We start from the raw sequence: 12,819 nt of genomic DNA, 5'->3' as shown, positions 1-12,819 counted from the left end.
TTAAATCAATAGAATTTAAATCAATCAATCAATCAATTTAAATCAATAGAATCACCAAACAGAAAGTCATTTTTTGTGCAACATGGGAAGCATATTATGTCATGTACACTTGATCTGTAATTAACTGTTAATCTTAACAACCAACATTTGGATTTAATAATACAGAAAGTTCTGATCTACTCAATTAGCAAATAGTAATGCAATAAAGGAAAAATAAATAAACTGCATTCATACTGAAAATCATGCAAACTTTTATTATTACCATTTTAGAAACAATAAATCTTTTTATTGCTGCTGTGGTAGAAACAGTATCCCAGCTTACAAACTGAAGTTGTGCTAACATAATATTACACTGGCTAAGTATTAATATGTGTAATGTAAATATCCATGTCCCTGTGCTTAGTATGAAAATCATTAAGGTGCTAAAGAAAATGACTGTGATTAACATTTAACAAGAAAGATCAATGATATCATAAAAAGAGAAACCAAAAGCTTGGAAAATCTGATGTAATGTCGATACAGTAAAGATTTGATCAACTCTGTCTTCCTTTATAGGGATTGCAACTGGCAATATTGCCAATGCCTGGGCTACATTAATATAATCCAGAGTAGCACAAGTATGATTCCTGCAAGATTCACAATCCAGGATGTGCTGAATCTGTTTGAAGTGTTTCTAATCTGGCAAGCAGCAGGTGTCTTCATCAGATCCCTTACAGTACCATTTTGGAAAAAGAATGCATTGTGCTGCAAATTAAAAAAAAGATCATCACAATAATACTTTTTTTTTGCAGTTAAAAAACAATGAATAATCTTGCTTTTTTGTCAGTGACTTCCACTTAAATGCCACATACTGCAGAGAAAGACAAATAAAAGCTCCAACTTTGTGATTATGCTATGTTTATCATATTGTGAACATAAACCATAAGAACCATTTATGAAATCTTAAATACACATGCATAGATGTGTGTGACGGTATAGAAGCCTGGCTTACTGGTCAGTCAAATAAATTGTAATATAAAAATTAACACTCCAAAGATGCTTAGCATAAATGCAAAATGGCAACAATACAGAACAGATGTAGAGGAGGAAACAATGGATTGTTGGATAAAAATAAATACATAAAAATAAAAACAACAATAGTTCACGCATTGATGATGAGTTCACTGTCACATTCATATTATTTCCTGTAATAACCAAGCCACTGTCTGAAGTTGTAAAGAAATAAGCCAATTGATATAAACATTTTATATAACCTATAAATAATAAAATATAACGTGTTGTCGGTGCCAGTATCTGTCTTTTAAACTTCAAAAAACATTTGATTAAATCACACAGGAAAAAAAAAGTAAGTATCAAATATACAGGACTGATACTTACATTGCTGTTTAAGATTGCTTGATATTGCGGTGCCTTCTTTAACATCATCTCATACTCAGTGATCTTATCCACGGGTATTCTGTCAAAATACCGTATATATCTAGTTTACCAAGATACAGCTGCATGACCAAAATTTACTCAAATGTATATGTATGGGAAAAAAATCAAAAGGGTGGATGAAGCATTGCATCAGAGCTTACTTCTCTGCGTCCATCGGCACTCCTCTGGCATCTGGAATGCTAACGCATGAGGTGATGTTGATCGCGGGGTAGTAGAACAGGAAAGCAAGGCACATCTCATCAGTAGTTGCTAACCCCATCTGAAAGGAGCATGCATTAGAGATTCAATGCAGTCTAACTTGCTTTCATGGTGTAAAATGATTGTGAGATCTTCTTCTTCCAACTGCTCCCTTTAGGAGTCATCACAGTGGATCATTCTCCTCTGTCACACCAACCCTCTGCATCTCTTCTGGGGTCTTTCTCTTTTTCTCCTTTCTGGCAGCTCCATGTTCAGAATCCTTTGTCTGATAAATCAACTGTCCCTCCTTTGCACATGTCCAAACCATCTCAGCCTGTTCAACCTGAGCTGCCCCTCTGATGTACTCATTTCTAATCTTGACCATTGTGGATCCCGATGAAAATATTAGGATCTTCAGCTCCAGCTCTTTTCTTTTTGTCAGAGCCACGATCTCCAAACCATACATCACAACAGGCCTCATTATGATGTATGGTTTGAAGATTGTGGTTTACAAGGTTTACCATCTTGTAAACTTTCCTTTTCACTGTTGCTTCAATCACACATCATTCCCGACACTCATCTCCACCCCACTTGCCCTCTATTCCTGGTTAACTCCAGGTGTTTAAGCTAGTTCATCTTCACTACCTCTACTCCCTGCAGTTTCACATGTTACAAATGTCTCCCTCTCATTTACAGATATTTTTTACTTTTATTCATCTTCACTCCAGAGCACACCTCCAGGTCTCCGCTTGACTCCCTATCCTCACTACAGATCACAGTGTCATATTTTTTGATATTATTATAATGAATACGAAGGAACACTGTGTTCATATCTGTATGCTTCTTGATACAAGGATTTTGCTGCTATGGGAAGCAGTACATATTTAACAGTCATAATCACAGCTGAACATTGTGCATTACATGTCATTTCCAAGATATGGATGCAAGAACTAGTAAAGCGCTTGTTTGTTTAAGGTTACTTTTGTTACATTTTTTTTCTGGTTTCACTCGGGCAGTCCTGATTTCATTCAAGCCATATGATGACACAAGGTCATACACTGCTAACCCACCTTAGTGACTGAAGCACGATTGGTAGTATTGTAGGTGCACTCCACTACAATTTCATCACCCTGTAGTGGAAGGAAAAACCATAGACAGCTAATTGTTTTCCATTTTTTTCTATCGTGTTCATAAATGTGCATGGTTGTAATGAACCCTTACCTCCTTGATTGTCTTTATGCTTCCCAAACTGACAGTCTGTTGTAGATCAAAGTTGTAGTTTTCATCTATGCCCAAGAAATCTATCTGTCGTTCATTTCTGCAGTGGGATGCACCGGGAAAACCAATCAACTCTAAATTCATGCAGACGACATTGATTGCTGTTGAGCTGCATACAGTCTGCCTTTTTTGTTTTTTACCTGAAGTGGCCTACTCTGACTTTCCTCCCAGCCAAGTGAGTGTGCAAGAGCACAGCAAACACTTGAAGATCAGGCACAGGGTTAAAAAACTATGGGAAGGAGAAAAAAGACTTTTACAGACTTTTTAAATGCATCTTGGAATCCATATTGCAGAGGTGCATACCTTTGAAAAGTAAGATGTGTTGCACATGGCGTAGGTGAGGAACTGGTTGGCTTTTGCAGGGATATCGTACTTCACTCTTCCTGGTAAGACACCTGTAGTCATAATGCCCACATCATGCTGCCGTAGCTTTGCAGTATAGTGTAATCTTAGTCCTGAGCTGTCTTTAATGCCTGTAGAGAGAAAAAGAACAGTCAAATAAAAATAATAATAATAATATTAAAGTTAAGTAAATAAATTCAAGATCATAGGAAGCATATTCAATTTTTGACAAACATAGTGGGATACTGAGTGTCAAAGTGCCACCAAAGCAGTTTCAACACTTTAACTAGATCGCCATTCTAACTGGGTGTTTTGGTGGTGGCAATGGAAAGCACAGCATAACACATCTGTGCCGCAGTATTGAAACATGGCTCCCCAGGTGCCCCCCACTCTAGCTGGGAGCCGGTTTTCTCCCAGCGATGGTATGTAAGATTAATGCTACTTGTTTTAGTTTGAGGCATCTATCCATCCATTCGTTTCTGCTTATCCTTTTCAGAGTCACAGGGGGTGCTGGAGCCTATCCCAGCTGTCATGGGGCGAGAGGCGGGGTACACCCTGGACAGGTTGCCAGTCTGTTGCAGGGCTAACACACAGGGACAGACAACCATTCGCACCTATGGGCAATTTAGATTTTTCAATTAACCTATCCCCACAAAGTGCATGTCTTTGGACTGTGGGAGGAAGCCGGAGTACCCACGCAAACACGGGGAGAACATGCAAACTCCACACAGAAAGACCCTGACCTGATGGTGGAATTGAACTGAGGCCCTTCTTGCTGTGAGGTAACAGTGCTAACCACCATGCCACCGTGCTGCCCTAGTCTGAGGCACTTTCAGAAAATAATTTCTAAATCTCAAAATTATTCCTTTCTGGTTAAATAAAGGTTAAAACCAAAAATGGTGTTTGATGGGGTTTGTGGCGAAAATTAAGGCTTCTATCAGGCGAGAAATGTTTCATCATAGTGAAAGGTGAACATTTAGAACAACTCTGGATTAATTTGCGGTGACACTTTAAGTGTACTAAAAGAATCCAGATCAATGCGGCAACCTCACTGCAGAGGTCAAGAGGTCATAGTTCTCTTTTAACTTTCCCTTAGTTTTAATAAACTCAGTATTTACCTTCTTTCCTCTCTGGGTTATTGTAATGGATTTCCAGCCTATAGAGTGCATCGCTATTCTCTCCTCCAATGGGAATTCCCACATTTTCCGGAAGCTTGTACACCTGAAGATTTAGAGATGAATTGTAGGAGAACTGATGTAACACTGGCACAGAAACAACACACACAAGAAAAAATTATGTGATGTAAACTTAATTTTTTTTTAAACAGTAATAGTAATCTAATATTTTCTCCCATTTGAGTCAGTTCAACTTATTATTTTTGATGAACTTCAACTATTTTGGATATTAAGTACCCGCTACTCATAAAAATATAAATAAACTTTACATTTTGTCTGACTTGTTTTTGAGTTTTCAAAGTTGATGTCTGACTTTTGTTCTAGTTACTAAATATTTATGAATTCAATTATTAAACATTTTACTTTTATTTTAGTCAAAAGGTACATGTCAAATGCAATCAAAATATTGGAGTTCTGATAAGCTCCAGCTTTTAAGTTCATAAACTTAAAAAAATTAAGACAAATTGGTTGCCTTAATTTTTTTAAGGTCTGCTAACTTCTTTGGGTTTACAGTGTACAGCTCACCCCGCCTCCCACTCCCCAAGAAGCCACTACTCCAAAGCAGCTGTCTCCTATATCTCCCATGTAGCATGGCTTGTCATAAGGCTCTGTCACTTTGGGGGGACAATGGTACAGCAGCATATGATGAACGAGGTCAAGGTGGTCGATCACGGGCTCGATCTGACGTAAATTAGGAGAACGAGGTTGAAATAAACATAAAAATCACAATGACAGCATATGAATTCATAAAGTCTACTTGGTTGTGACACTTTTTTTTATTAGTTTATTTATGCTTACACATACATTAATGTAGGTGTGCTTTTATATGCATTTGAACTGCCCAATCAGACACAAATGAAAGAACAGTGGCGACAGAAATATAAAGAAATAATGCTTACCTGGTAAATATGATGTTTTGTATTTAACTTTGGGAACTTCATGACTTTGCAGTGATAGTAGGTAGTGTTGGAAGGGACTATGATCTGTAAACAACAAATATAAAGGTAAATAAACAACAAACAATATGATAATTCTGATCTGACTGTTATTGTCAGTAATTCTTACGTTGTCCACCATAGCACTAAGATAGCTGGAGTTGGTTGGGATGGACTTTGGCATATAGTTCAGTAGATTTACTTCTTTGGTGCCTCGTCTGGACCCGTGGTAAGAGATCTCATCTGTTTTCCCATAGGCAAAGATGAGTTTGATGGGCTGAGGCTGAGAGAGAGAGATGGTAATTTAGGTCAGGCAATGTGATCCCTTATAATATACAGTATAGAAGCAATACAGTAATATATATATATTCATTTGGAAGGTGATATTGTGGCAGGTTTCTGATTATTAAAATCTTTTTATACCTTGTAAAATAACTTAACATGTTACATAAAGTGATTTAATGCTCTGACTGTGCAGAGTTCTGTGCCACTGCAAAGGTGTACTATAATCTTTGAGTTTTGTTACCAGGAACTGTGTAGCATTTCATGTGTTCAAAATGAAATCATGCCATTGTATTATTCTGGAAACCCAGGGCAATGTGTGGAGAAAAAAAAGCCTGGGGAGCCTAATAAAAGAACTGGAATAGCAGATTGTAGAATGTGAACCTTGAACATTAGACGGACAATTAGATCTACTACAAAACAGAAGGAAAACAGAGAAAAGGGTACAACAAAGAGACTAAACTTGTATTTCAGGCCTTATGTCTGAAACAACAAAGTCTAATTGTGGTGTCATATAAGACCTATAGGTGTGGTATGAAGAGAGAAACATTACACCTCTTTTTAGCATGATTCACTTGTTTGTTTTTATGTTTTTATGGGAACTATTTTGTAAAAAAAAAAAAGAAAAAAAAGGACCTTCATTGGACAAAATAAAAAAATAATTGTGATGGCGGTGTTACACTAATCCCACACATGCAGACTGTGATAAGGGGAAAGAAAAAAAATAAAAGAAACAAGCAAACAAAATAGTTACAGTGATCTGGAAGTCTTTATCATCACACGTTTTAATAGGCCTCTTAAAGGTCATGACGGTTTGCCCCTCATTTTCCCGCACAGAGAGGAGAGTGTAGCTCTGCTGTGCATCCTCTAGAGGCATGGAGTTGCCCGTGGCGTATTGATCCTAATGGAAAAAAACAACACCAGAAGGCCAGACATTAGTCTCTGGCACTGTGTTAGGTGTGTCCTTGTGAAAGATCGCTTACAAAAACAAAGTTGTGTGGTGTGAAAAAGGGTTTGCCCACTTCCTGATTTCTTATTTTTTTGTATGTTTGTCACACTTAATTGTTTCAGATCATCAGACAAAGTTAAATATTAGAAAAAGATAACACAAGTAAACACAAATGCAATTTCTAAATGAAGCTGTTTATTAGTAAGGGGAAAATCAAAACCTATATGGTCCTGTGTGAAAAAGTGATTACCCTCTATAAACCTAACAACTGGTTGGGCCACCCTTAGCAGCAACAACTGCAATCAAGAGTTTGCGATAAATGTCAATGAGACTTCTACAGCGCTGTGGAGGAATTTTGGTCCACTCATCTTTGCAGTATTGTTGTAATTCAGCCACACTGGAGGGTTTTCAAGTATGAAATGCCTTATTAAGGTCATGCCACAGCATCTCAATCGGATTCAGGTCAGGACTTTGACTAGACCAGGGGTCTGCAACCTTTTACACCCAAAGAGCCACTTGGACCCGGTTTCCACACAAAAGAAAACACTGGGAGCCGCAAATACTTTTTGACATCTAAAATGAAGATAACACTGTATATATTGTTTTCTACCTTTGTGTGAACAACTAAGGTGTGCTGCTTATGAAATCCATGAAGTGGTACAGAGAAAATTACATTTTATTTATGTAATCAACACATTTTGAACTCTTAAAGAAATATAACAAAAGCAAAGACACCCAGCTGAACTAAAATGATCCATGTAGCAAACAAAAACTGTTGTGAGCTGCCACCCTTATATCTCCTTTGGGCTTTTGGAGCCTTGACCTGACTTTTAAAAAATAATTGGTAAAAAAAGCTCTATGCTGCTGAAAAATGAAAAATAGATATTTGCAAAATTCTGCCTAAATATGTATTTTACCTGGTTAATGCGTGCGGCGGGGGCGTGGTCTGCAGCGCCGCTGCAGGGGAGGCGGACGCACCTGAGCGGCACCCGCAATCACGCCTCGCCGCCTTAAAGTCTGTGCTCTCTGCTGTTGTTGGTGGTGTGTGTCGGGCTGTGAGCTGCGAAGCTACAGCCGGCTGTATGCGTACAGCAACTGTGTGTGAAAAGTGGTCAATAAAGAGATGCTGAAAAGCGCGTTCATGCAAACATCGTCGGGTCTGCCGTGATGTGTTTACAATGGGACTTCTGATCCTGAACCTCTGCGCACAGCGTCTGCTAATCGGTGCTCTGCGAAGTCAGTTTACGCAGGACTGTAAGCTGTCATCTGTCGTCTGTGAGGCGTGAGCAGTGTTTGTCTTTAACATACTTCACGGTGGAGCTGCTGACATAATGTGGATCCGAAGATCCATAATTGGCCTACCTGGGGTTGAAAGTCTCGATAAATGCACGGTGTTTCGGCGGGAATACCGGCTTCCGCGAGTGTGACGCTTATATTGAGCGAGGAAAAAATAATAGAATATAATTTTATATTTATATTTCAATATCACAATAATTTTCCAATTTAGAACTACAAGTTTAAAAGAACTAACATAAATAAAATACACTTCAGCGAAATACTTCTAATTTATTTTCCCAAACCATGCGGAGCCGCACTATAAGGACTAAAGAGCCGCGGGTTGCCGACCCCTGGACTAGACCATTCTAAAGTCTTCATTTTGTTTTTCCTAAGCCATTCAGAGGTGGACTTGCTGGTGTGTTTTGGATCACTGTCCTGCTGCAAAACTCAAGTGTGCTTCAGCTTGAGGTCACGAGCAGATGACTGGAAATTCTCCTTCACTTGGTTTTGGTAGACGGCATGGTTCATGGTTCCATTTACCACAGCAAGTCTTCCAGGCCCTTAGGTAGCAACACAACCCCAGACCATCACATTACTACCACCAATTTACTGTTGGTATGACATTCCTTTTCTGAAATGCTGTGTTACTTTTACACCAGATGTAACACACTTTCCAAAAAGTTTGATTTTGTCTCATGAGTCCACAGAATATTTTCCCAAAGATCTTGGGGGTCATCAAGATGTTTTCTGGCAAAACTGAGACGAGTCTTTATGTTCCTTTTGCTCAGCAGTGGTTTTCGTCTTGGAACTCTGCCATGAAGGCCATTTTTGCCCAGCCCCCTTTTTAGTGGAGTCACTAACCTTAACACTGACCTTAACTGAGGCAAGTGAGGTCTGCAGTTCTTTAGATGTTGTTTTGGTTTCTTCTGTGACCTCCTGGAAGAGTCATGGCCAATCAGTCTAAAATTACTTTTGGAATAATTTTAGTAGGCTGGCCACTCCAGGGAAGCTTCACTACTGTTCCAAGTTTTCTCCATTCATGGATAATGGCTCTCACCATAGTTCACTGGAGTCCCAGAGCCTTAGAAATTCCTTTATATCCCTTTCCAGACTGATAGATGTCAGTGACTTTGTTTCTCAGCTTTTTCTTTGGATCATGATATGTTTTGTTGAGATCTCTTAGCCCGCTTCAGCTTTTCAGACAGGTTCTATTTAAGTGATTTCTTGATTTAGCAGGTCTGGCAGTAATCATCCCTGGGTGTGGCTTTGTAAAAAATGTGGTTAATCACAGTTAATTTGTGATTTAACAAGGTGTGGGCCATCACTTTTTCACACAGGGCCATGTAATAATAAGAAATCAGGAAGGTGGCAAACACTTTTTCACACCGCTGTATCTATTTTTTCTATTTCTGTCCCTGACAAATACCGAACATGACATAGTGACACTAAAAACTAAAACTGTGCAAATCTAAAAACTAAACAAAAATGAATCATTTTCAATAGAATCTAAACTAAAACAACTGATATGAAACTGAAAAGAAAACCAAAACACAAAATTAAATTAAACAGGATGAAAGCATTCAGCTGTTTATCTAACTTTTATCATAAGTAAAAATACAACAGGTTCTGATTTGTTATTATTTCATAACTAACCGAGAAGTAGCTTCCACTGGATCCAACTCCTCCTATGACGATGTCTGATCCTTTCATGTCTCCGTTCGGGCTCAAACCAAAACCCACCCAGCCTGTGGTGTTGACTGCCAGCTGGAATGTAATGTCATCAACGGGATTGTCAAAGCCCCACTTCAGGCACACCAGTTGCTCCTGGTCCAGGTACTCCATAAAGGGCATTGTGACATCCATCGCCCATGACCCTGTTGCGCAGATCAGTAGCAGGGAGAAAAAGGGAAGCAGAGAGCACATGATGTCTCTGCAAAGCTGAAAATCTTCAAACTGAGCTGAATACTAGCGGGGCTGCCAAACTCCCTCCCACCATCCAAAGACACACCTGCGTTTCGAGATCAGCTCAAGTGATAGTGGGAAAAAAAAGTGCTCAGGCATTTACTGTTTGCCCTTGCTGAACAATAAAAACTGGGCTTTCTGTGCTCCCTGTCACATTCTCATCCTTGTAAAAACTCACAAATGAGTTTCAAATTCAGCTTCTTTAAAGCCTTAGTATTAAATCTGTAATTGAATCTTTTATGTACTAGCAGTCTCCAGCCACAGTGCTTTTCATACAGCACTAAAATGTCCACGGGTGGGCTGAAGATTTCACCTCCACTTTTTTGTTTTTTTGTTTTTTTTATAACTGGCAGACTCAGGTGATTGATATATGAATCGGTGCTAAGGAGAAGTGAAAGTTATAATACTTTCTTCTCACCTACTGTCACATTCTCATATATCAAAGGCTTGAGTCAAGCCAAAATAATTTCATGGCGCAGGAATGTGAATTGTGTAGTTATTCTCTGAGTGCTGCACTCAGATCCTGATACAAAAGTTTTAGGTTTATTTCTTTGTTCATGTGTTATTTTTTTACAGTGTGCAATCTTTAACCGTCTCATATTCTTTAGCGAACATTTCAGAGAGATTCTTCTTCTTCTTCTGGCTGAACAAATATCTAATATTTTAAGGAAAACACTTCAGCTATCACTTCAAGTACAACTTATGTAACAACTGACTCAAGTGCTCTTACACACAACGCTTCTCTGGTCATTTTACTGTGCAACTCATCCTGTTCACAGGTTCAGTTGCACAGTCTAGTTTTTTTTTTTTTTATTACCAACATATGCAATATTTTCTTAACTTGAGCGCATAAGGACAGAGGAAGATTTCTTTAGTGATCGTCATCATTGTCAGTGATAAACTAATTGACAGCACCGATCATTGCAAACAAACATTCATAGAAGTTGTTGCATGCTAGAATTTATTGTTTGTTGGACTTTCTGTTTAGGACAGTGGGTTGATTGATGGACAACACACACTGTCAAGGCAGTAAAAGTATATCTGGATAGAAAATCACAGAAACTGACTTCCCCGGAGCCCGAAGCTCAACATTTTTGAAGCAGTGTGAGATTATCTTGACAGAGAACGAAAGAAAGGGCGGCGAAAGAACAGCATTCAATGTCCTTCAAGAGGTCTGGAGAACTAATTCTGAAGACTACTTAAAAATCAAAAGAAAGCTTACCTAAGAGAGTTCAGGCTGTGTTAAAGAATAAAGGTTCAAGCGCATTAGAACTGTACAAGCTCTGTTTTTGCCTTTTGTCCTGTATTTCTATGTATGCTTGCACTTGTTTCACTGCAATTTCTGAGAAAAATATAAAAAAAGACTTTTACACAGTGCTGTAAGTCTTTACCAATAATGATAACCCAGGAAATCAGGAGACAAAATAAAAGATAATTGTAACTGTCAGGCATCAAAAATTGAATTGAATTGAACTGAAAGCCTTTATTGTCATTATGCACAGTATAACGAGATTTAAAACAGCTCCATAAAAGTGTACAAGTGCTTAGCACATTATAAAAAACTACAATAATATAAGTATACACATAATATAAATACACGGCACTGGGTGACAGAGACAGACAACCAGAGAATAATGACACGGACAATTTAAGCGCCGACAATTTTAAGCACAGACATAAGTTCATGCTAGAGTCCAAGGAGCATCAGAATGAGCACTCTAATGGTGCAGTGGTCAGTGCAGATATTTCAGTGCAAATTACTTTTATAAGTTTGAGTTGAGTATGGTGATAGCTTTGGGGAAGAAGCTATCCCTAAGTCTGTTTGTTCTGGTCCATATGGATCTGAAGTGCCTGCCAGAGGGCAGTTGGTTAAAAAGATGGTAGCTGAGGTGGGTGATATCCTTCAAGATGTATCTGGCCCTGCTGAGACAATGGGAGTTATAGATGGCAGACAAGGAGGGCAGAGGGCAGCCAATGATTTTTTGTGCTGTGTTTACCAACCTCTGCAGTCTCTTCCTGTCTGCCTCCGTGGAGCTGGCGTGCCACACGGCATAGGTCAGCAGGCTCTCGATGGTGGATATGTAGAAGGTCACCAGCAGTGGGGTGTTTAGTTGCTCCTTCCTGAGCACCCTTAGGAAGTGTAGCCACTGCTGGGCCTTCTTGACTAGCGCTGTGGTGTTGACTGACCAGGAGAGGTCTGCAGAGATGTAGATGCCAAGGAATTTGAAGGACTGCACTCGCTCACCATTGATGTGCAGGGGGGCAGGGGCAGCTCTGTTCCGCCTGAAGTCCAGGATGAGTTCCTTGGTCTTGGTGATGTTAAGTGCCAGGTTCTTTAATGCTCACCATTCTCCCAGTTTCAGGATCTCATCTCTGTAGGCTGCCTCATTTCCCCCTGTGATCAGCAAATTTAACAATGGTGTTCTCTAGATGGGCAGGACTGCACTCAGATGTGTAGAGGGAGTAGAGTAGTGGGTTAGTACACAGCCCTGGGGAGAGCCGGTGCTGAGAGTGTGGGGGGAAGAGAGGCGAGGATCCAGTTTCCCCCGCTGGGGTCTGTTGACCAAAAAGTCCTTTATCCAAGAGCAGGTGGGTGGCAGGAGCCCCAGGTTGGCTAACTTGGTGATCAAAATGTCCGGTATTATTGTGTTGAAGGCTGAGCTGAAGTCAGTGAAGAGCATTCTGACATAGCTCTCATGTTGCTCCAGGTGACTCAGTGCTTGTGTGGAGAGCAATGGCTATGGTGTCTTCGGTGGATCTTTTAGTCTGATATGCAAATTGGTGTGAGTCCAGAGCGGGTGGGAGACAGGTTCTGATGTGCCCCAGAACCAGTTTCAGGAAAGGAGTTGGTGATGGCAGGGGTTAGTGCAATTGGACGGCAGTCACTGAGACTGGTTATGGGTGACTTTTTAGGTATGGGGGTGATTATGGCAGATTTCAAGCAGAATGTGATGACGGCTTGTTCCAGAGACAGGTTGAAGATGCCAGTGAAGACCTGTGCTAG

At 39.7% G+C, this 12,819-nt stretch overlaps 1 protein-coding gene across 2 annotated transcripts; it reads right to left on the bottom strand.

The window, feature by feature from the left end:
- Nucleotides 1–231: 231 nt before the first annotated feature.
- On the bottom strand, nt 232–9,805 carry moxd1l (monooxygenase, DBH-like 1, like). 2 transcript variants are annotated; one of them, XM_003449908.5, is made up of 13 exons: nt 9,507–9,805; nt 6,381–6,527; nt 5,475–5,627; nt 5,309–5,392; nt 4,935–5,090; nt 4,353–4,455; nt 3,196–3,365; nt 3,033–3,121; nt 2,836–2,932; nt 2,685–2,744; nt 1,578–1,696; nt 1,378–1,456; nt 232–744 (listed from the first exon to the last, which is right to left on the bottom strand). In XM_003449908.5, exons 1-13 carry the CDS (start codon nt 9,774–9,776, stop codon nt 589–591), a joined length of 1,683 nt encoding a protein of 560 aa, XP_003449956.1. In that variant the 5' UTR covers nt 9,777–9,805; the 3' UTR covers nt 232–588. The 2 variants fall into 2 exon arrangements, with proteins under 2 accessions (XP_003449956.1, XP_013129650.1); XM_013274196.3 differs by lacking the exon at nt 6,381–6,527.
- Between the last annotated feature and the right edge of the window lie 3,014 nt (nt 9,806–12,819).

Source organism: Oreochromis niloticus, linkage group LG15 (assembly GCF_001858045.2).
Source record: "Oreochromis niloticus isolate F11D_XX linkage group LG15, O_niloticus_UMD_NMBU, whole genome shotgun sequence".
Classification (NCBI taxonomy): Eukaryota; Metazoa; Chordata; class Actinopteri; order Cichliformes; family Cichlidae; genus Oreochromis; species Oreochromis niloticus.
The sequence above is the reverse complement of the archived record's forward strand: the minus strand, read 5'-3'. Positions and strand labels throughout refer to the sequence as shown.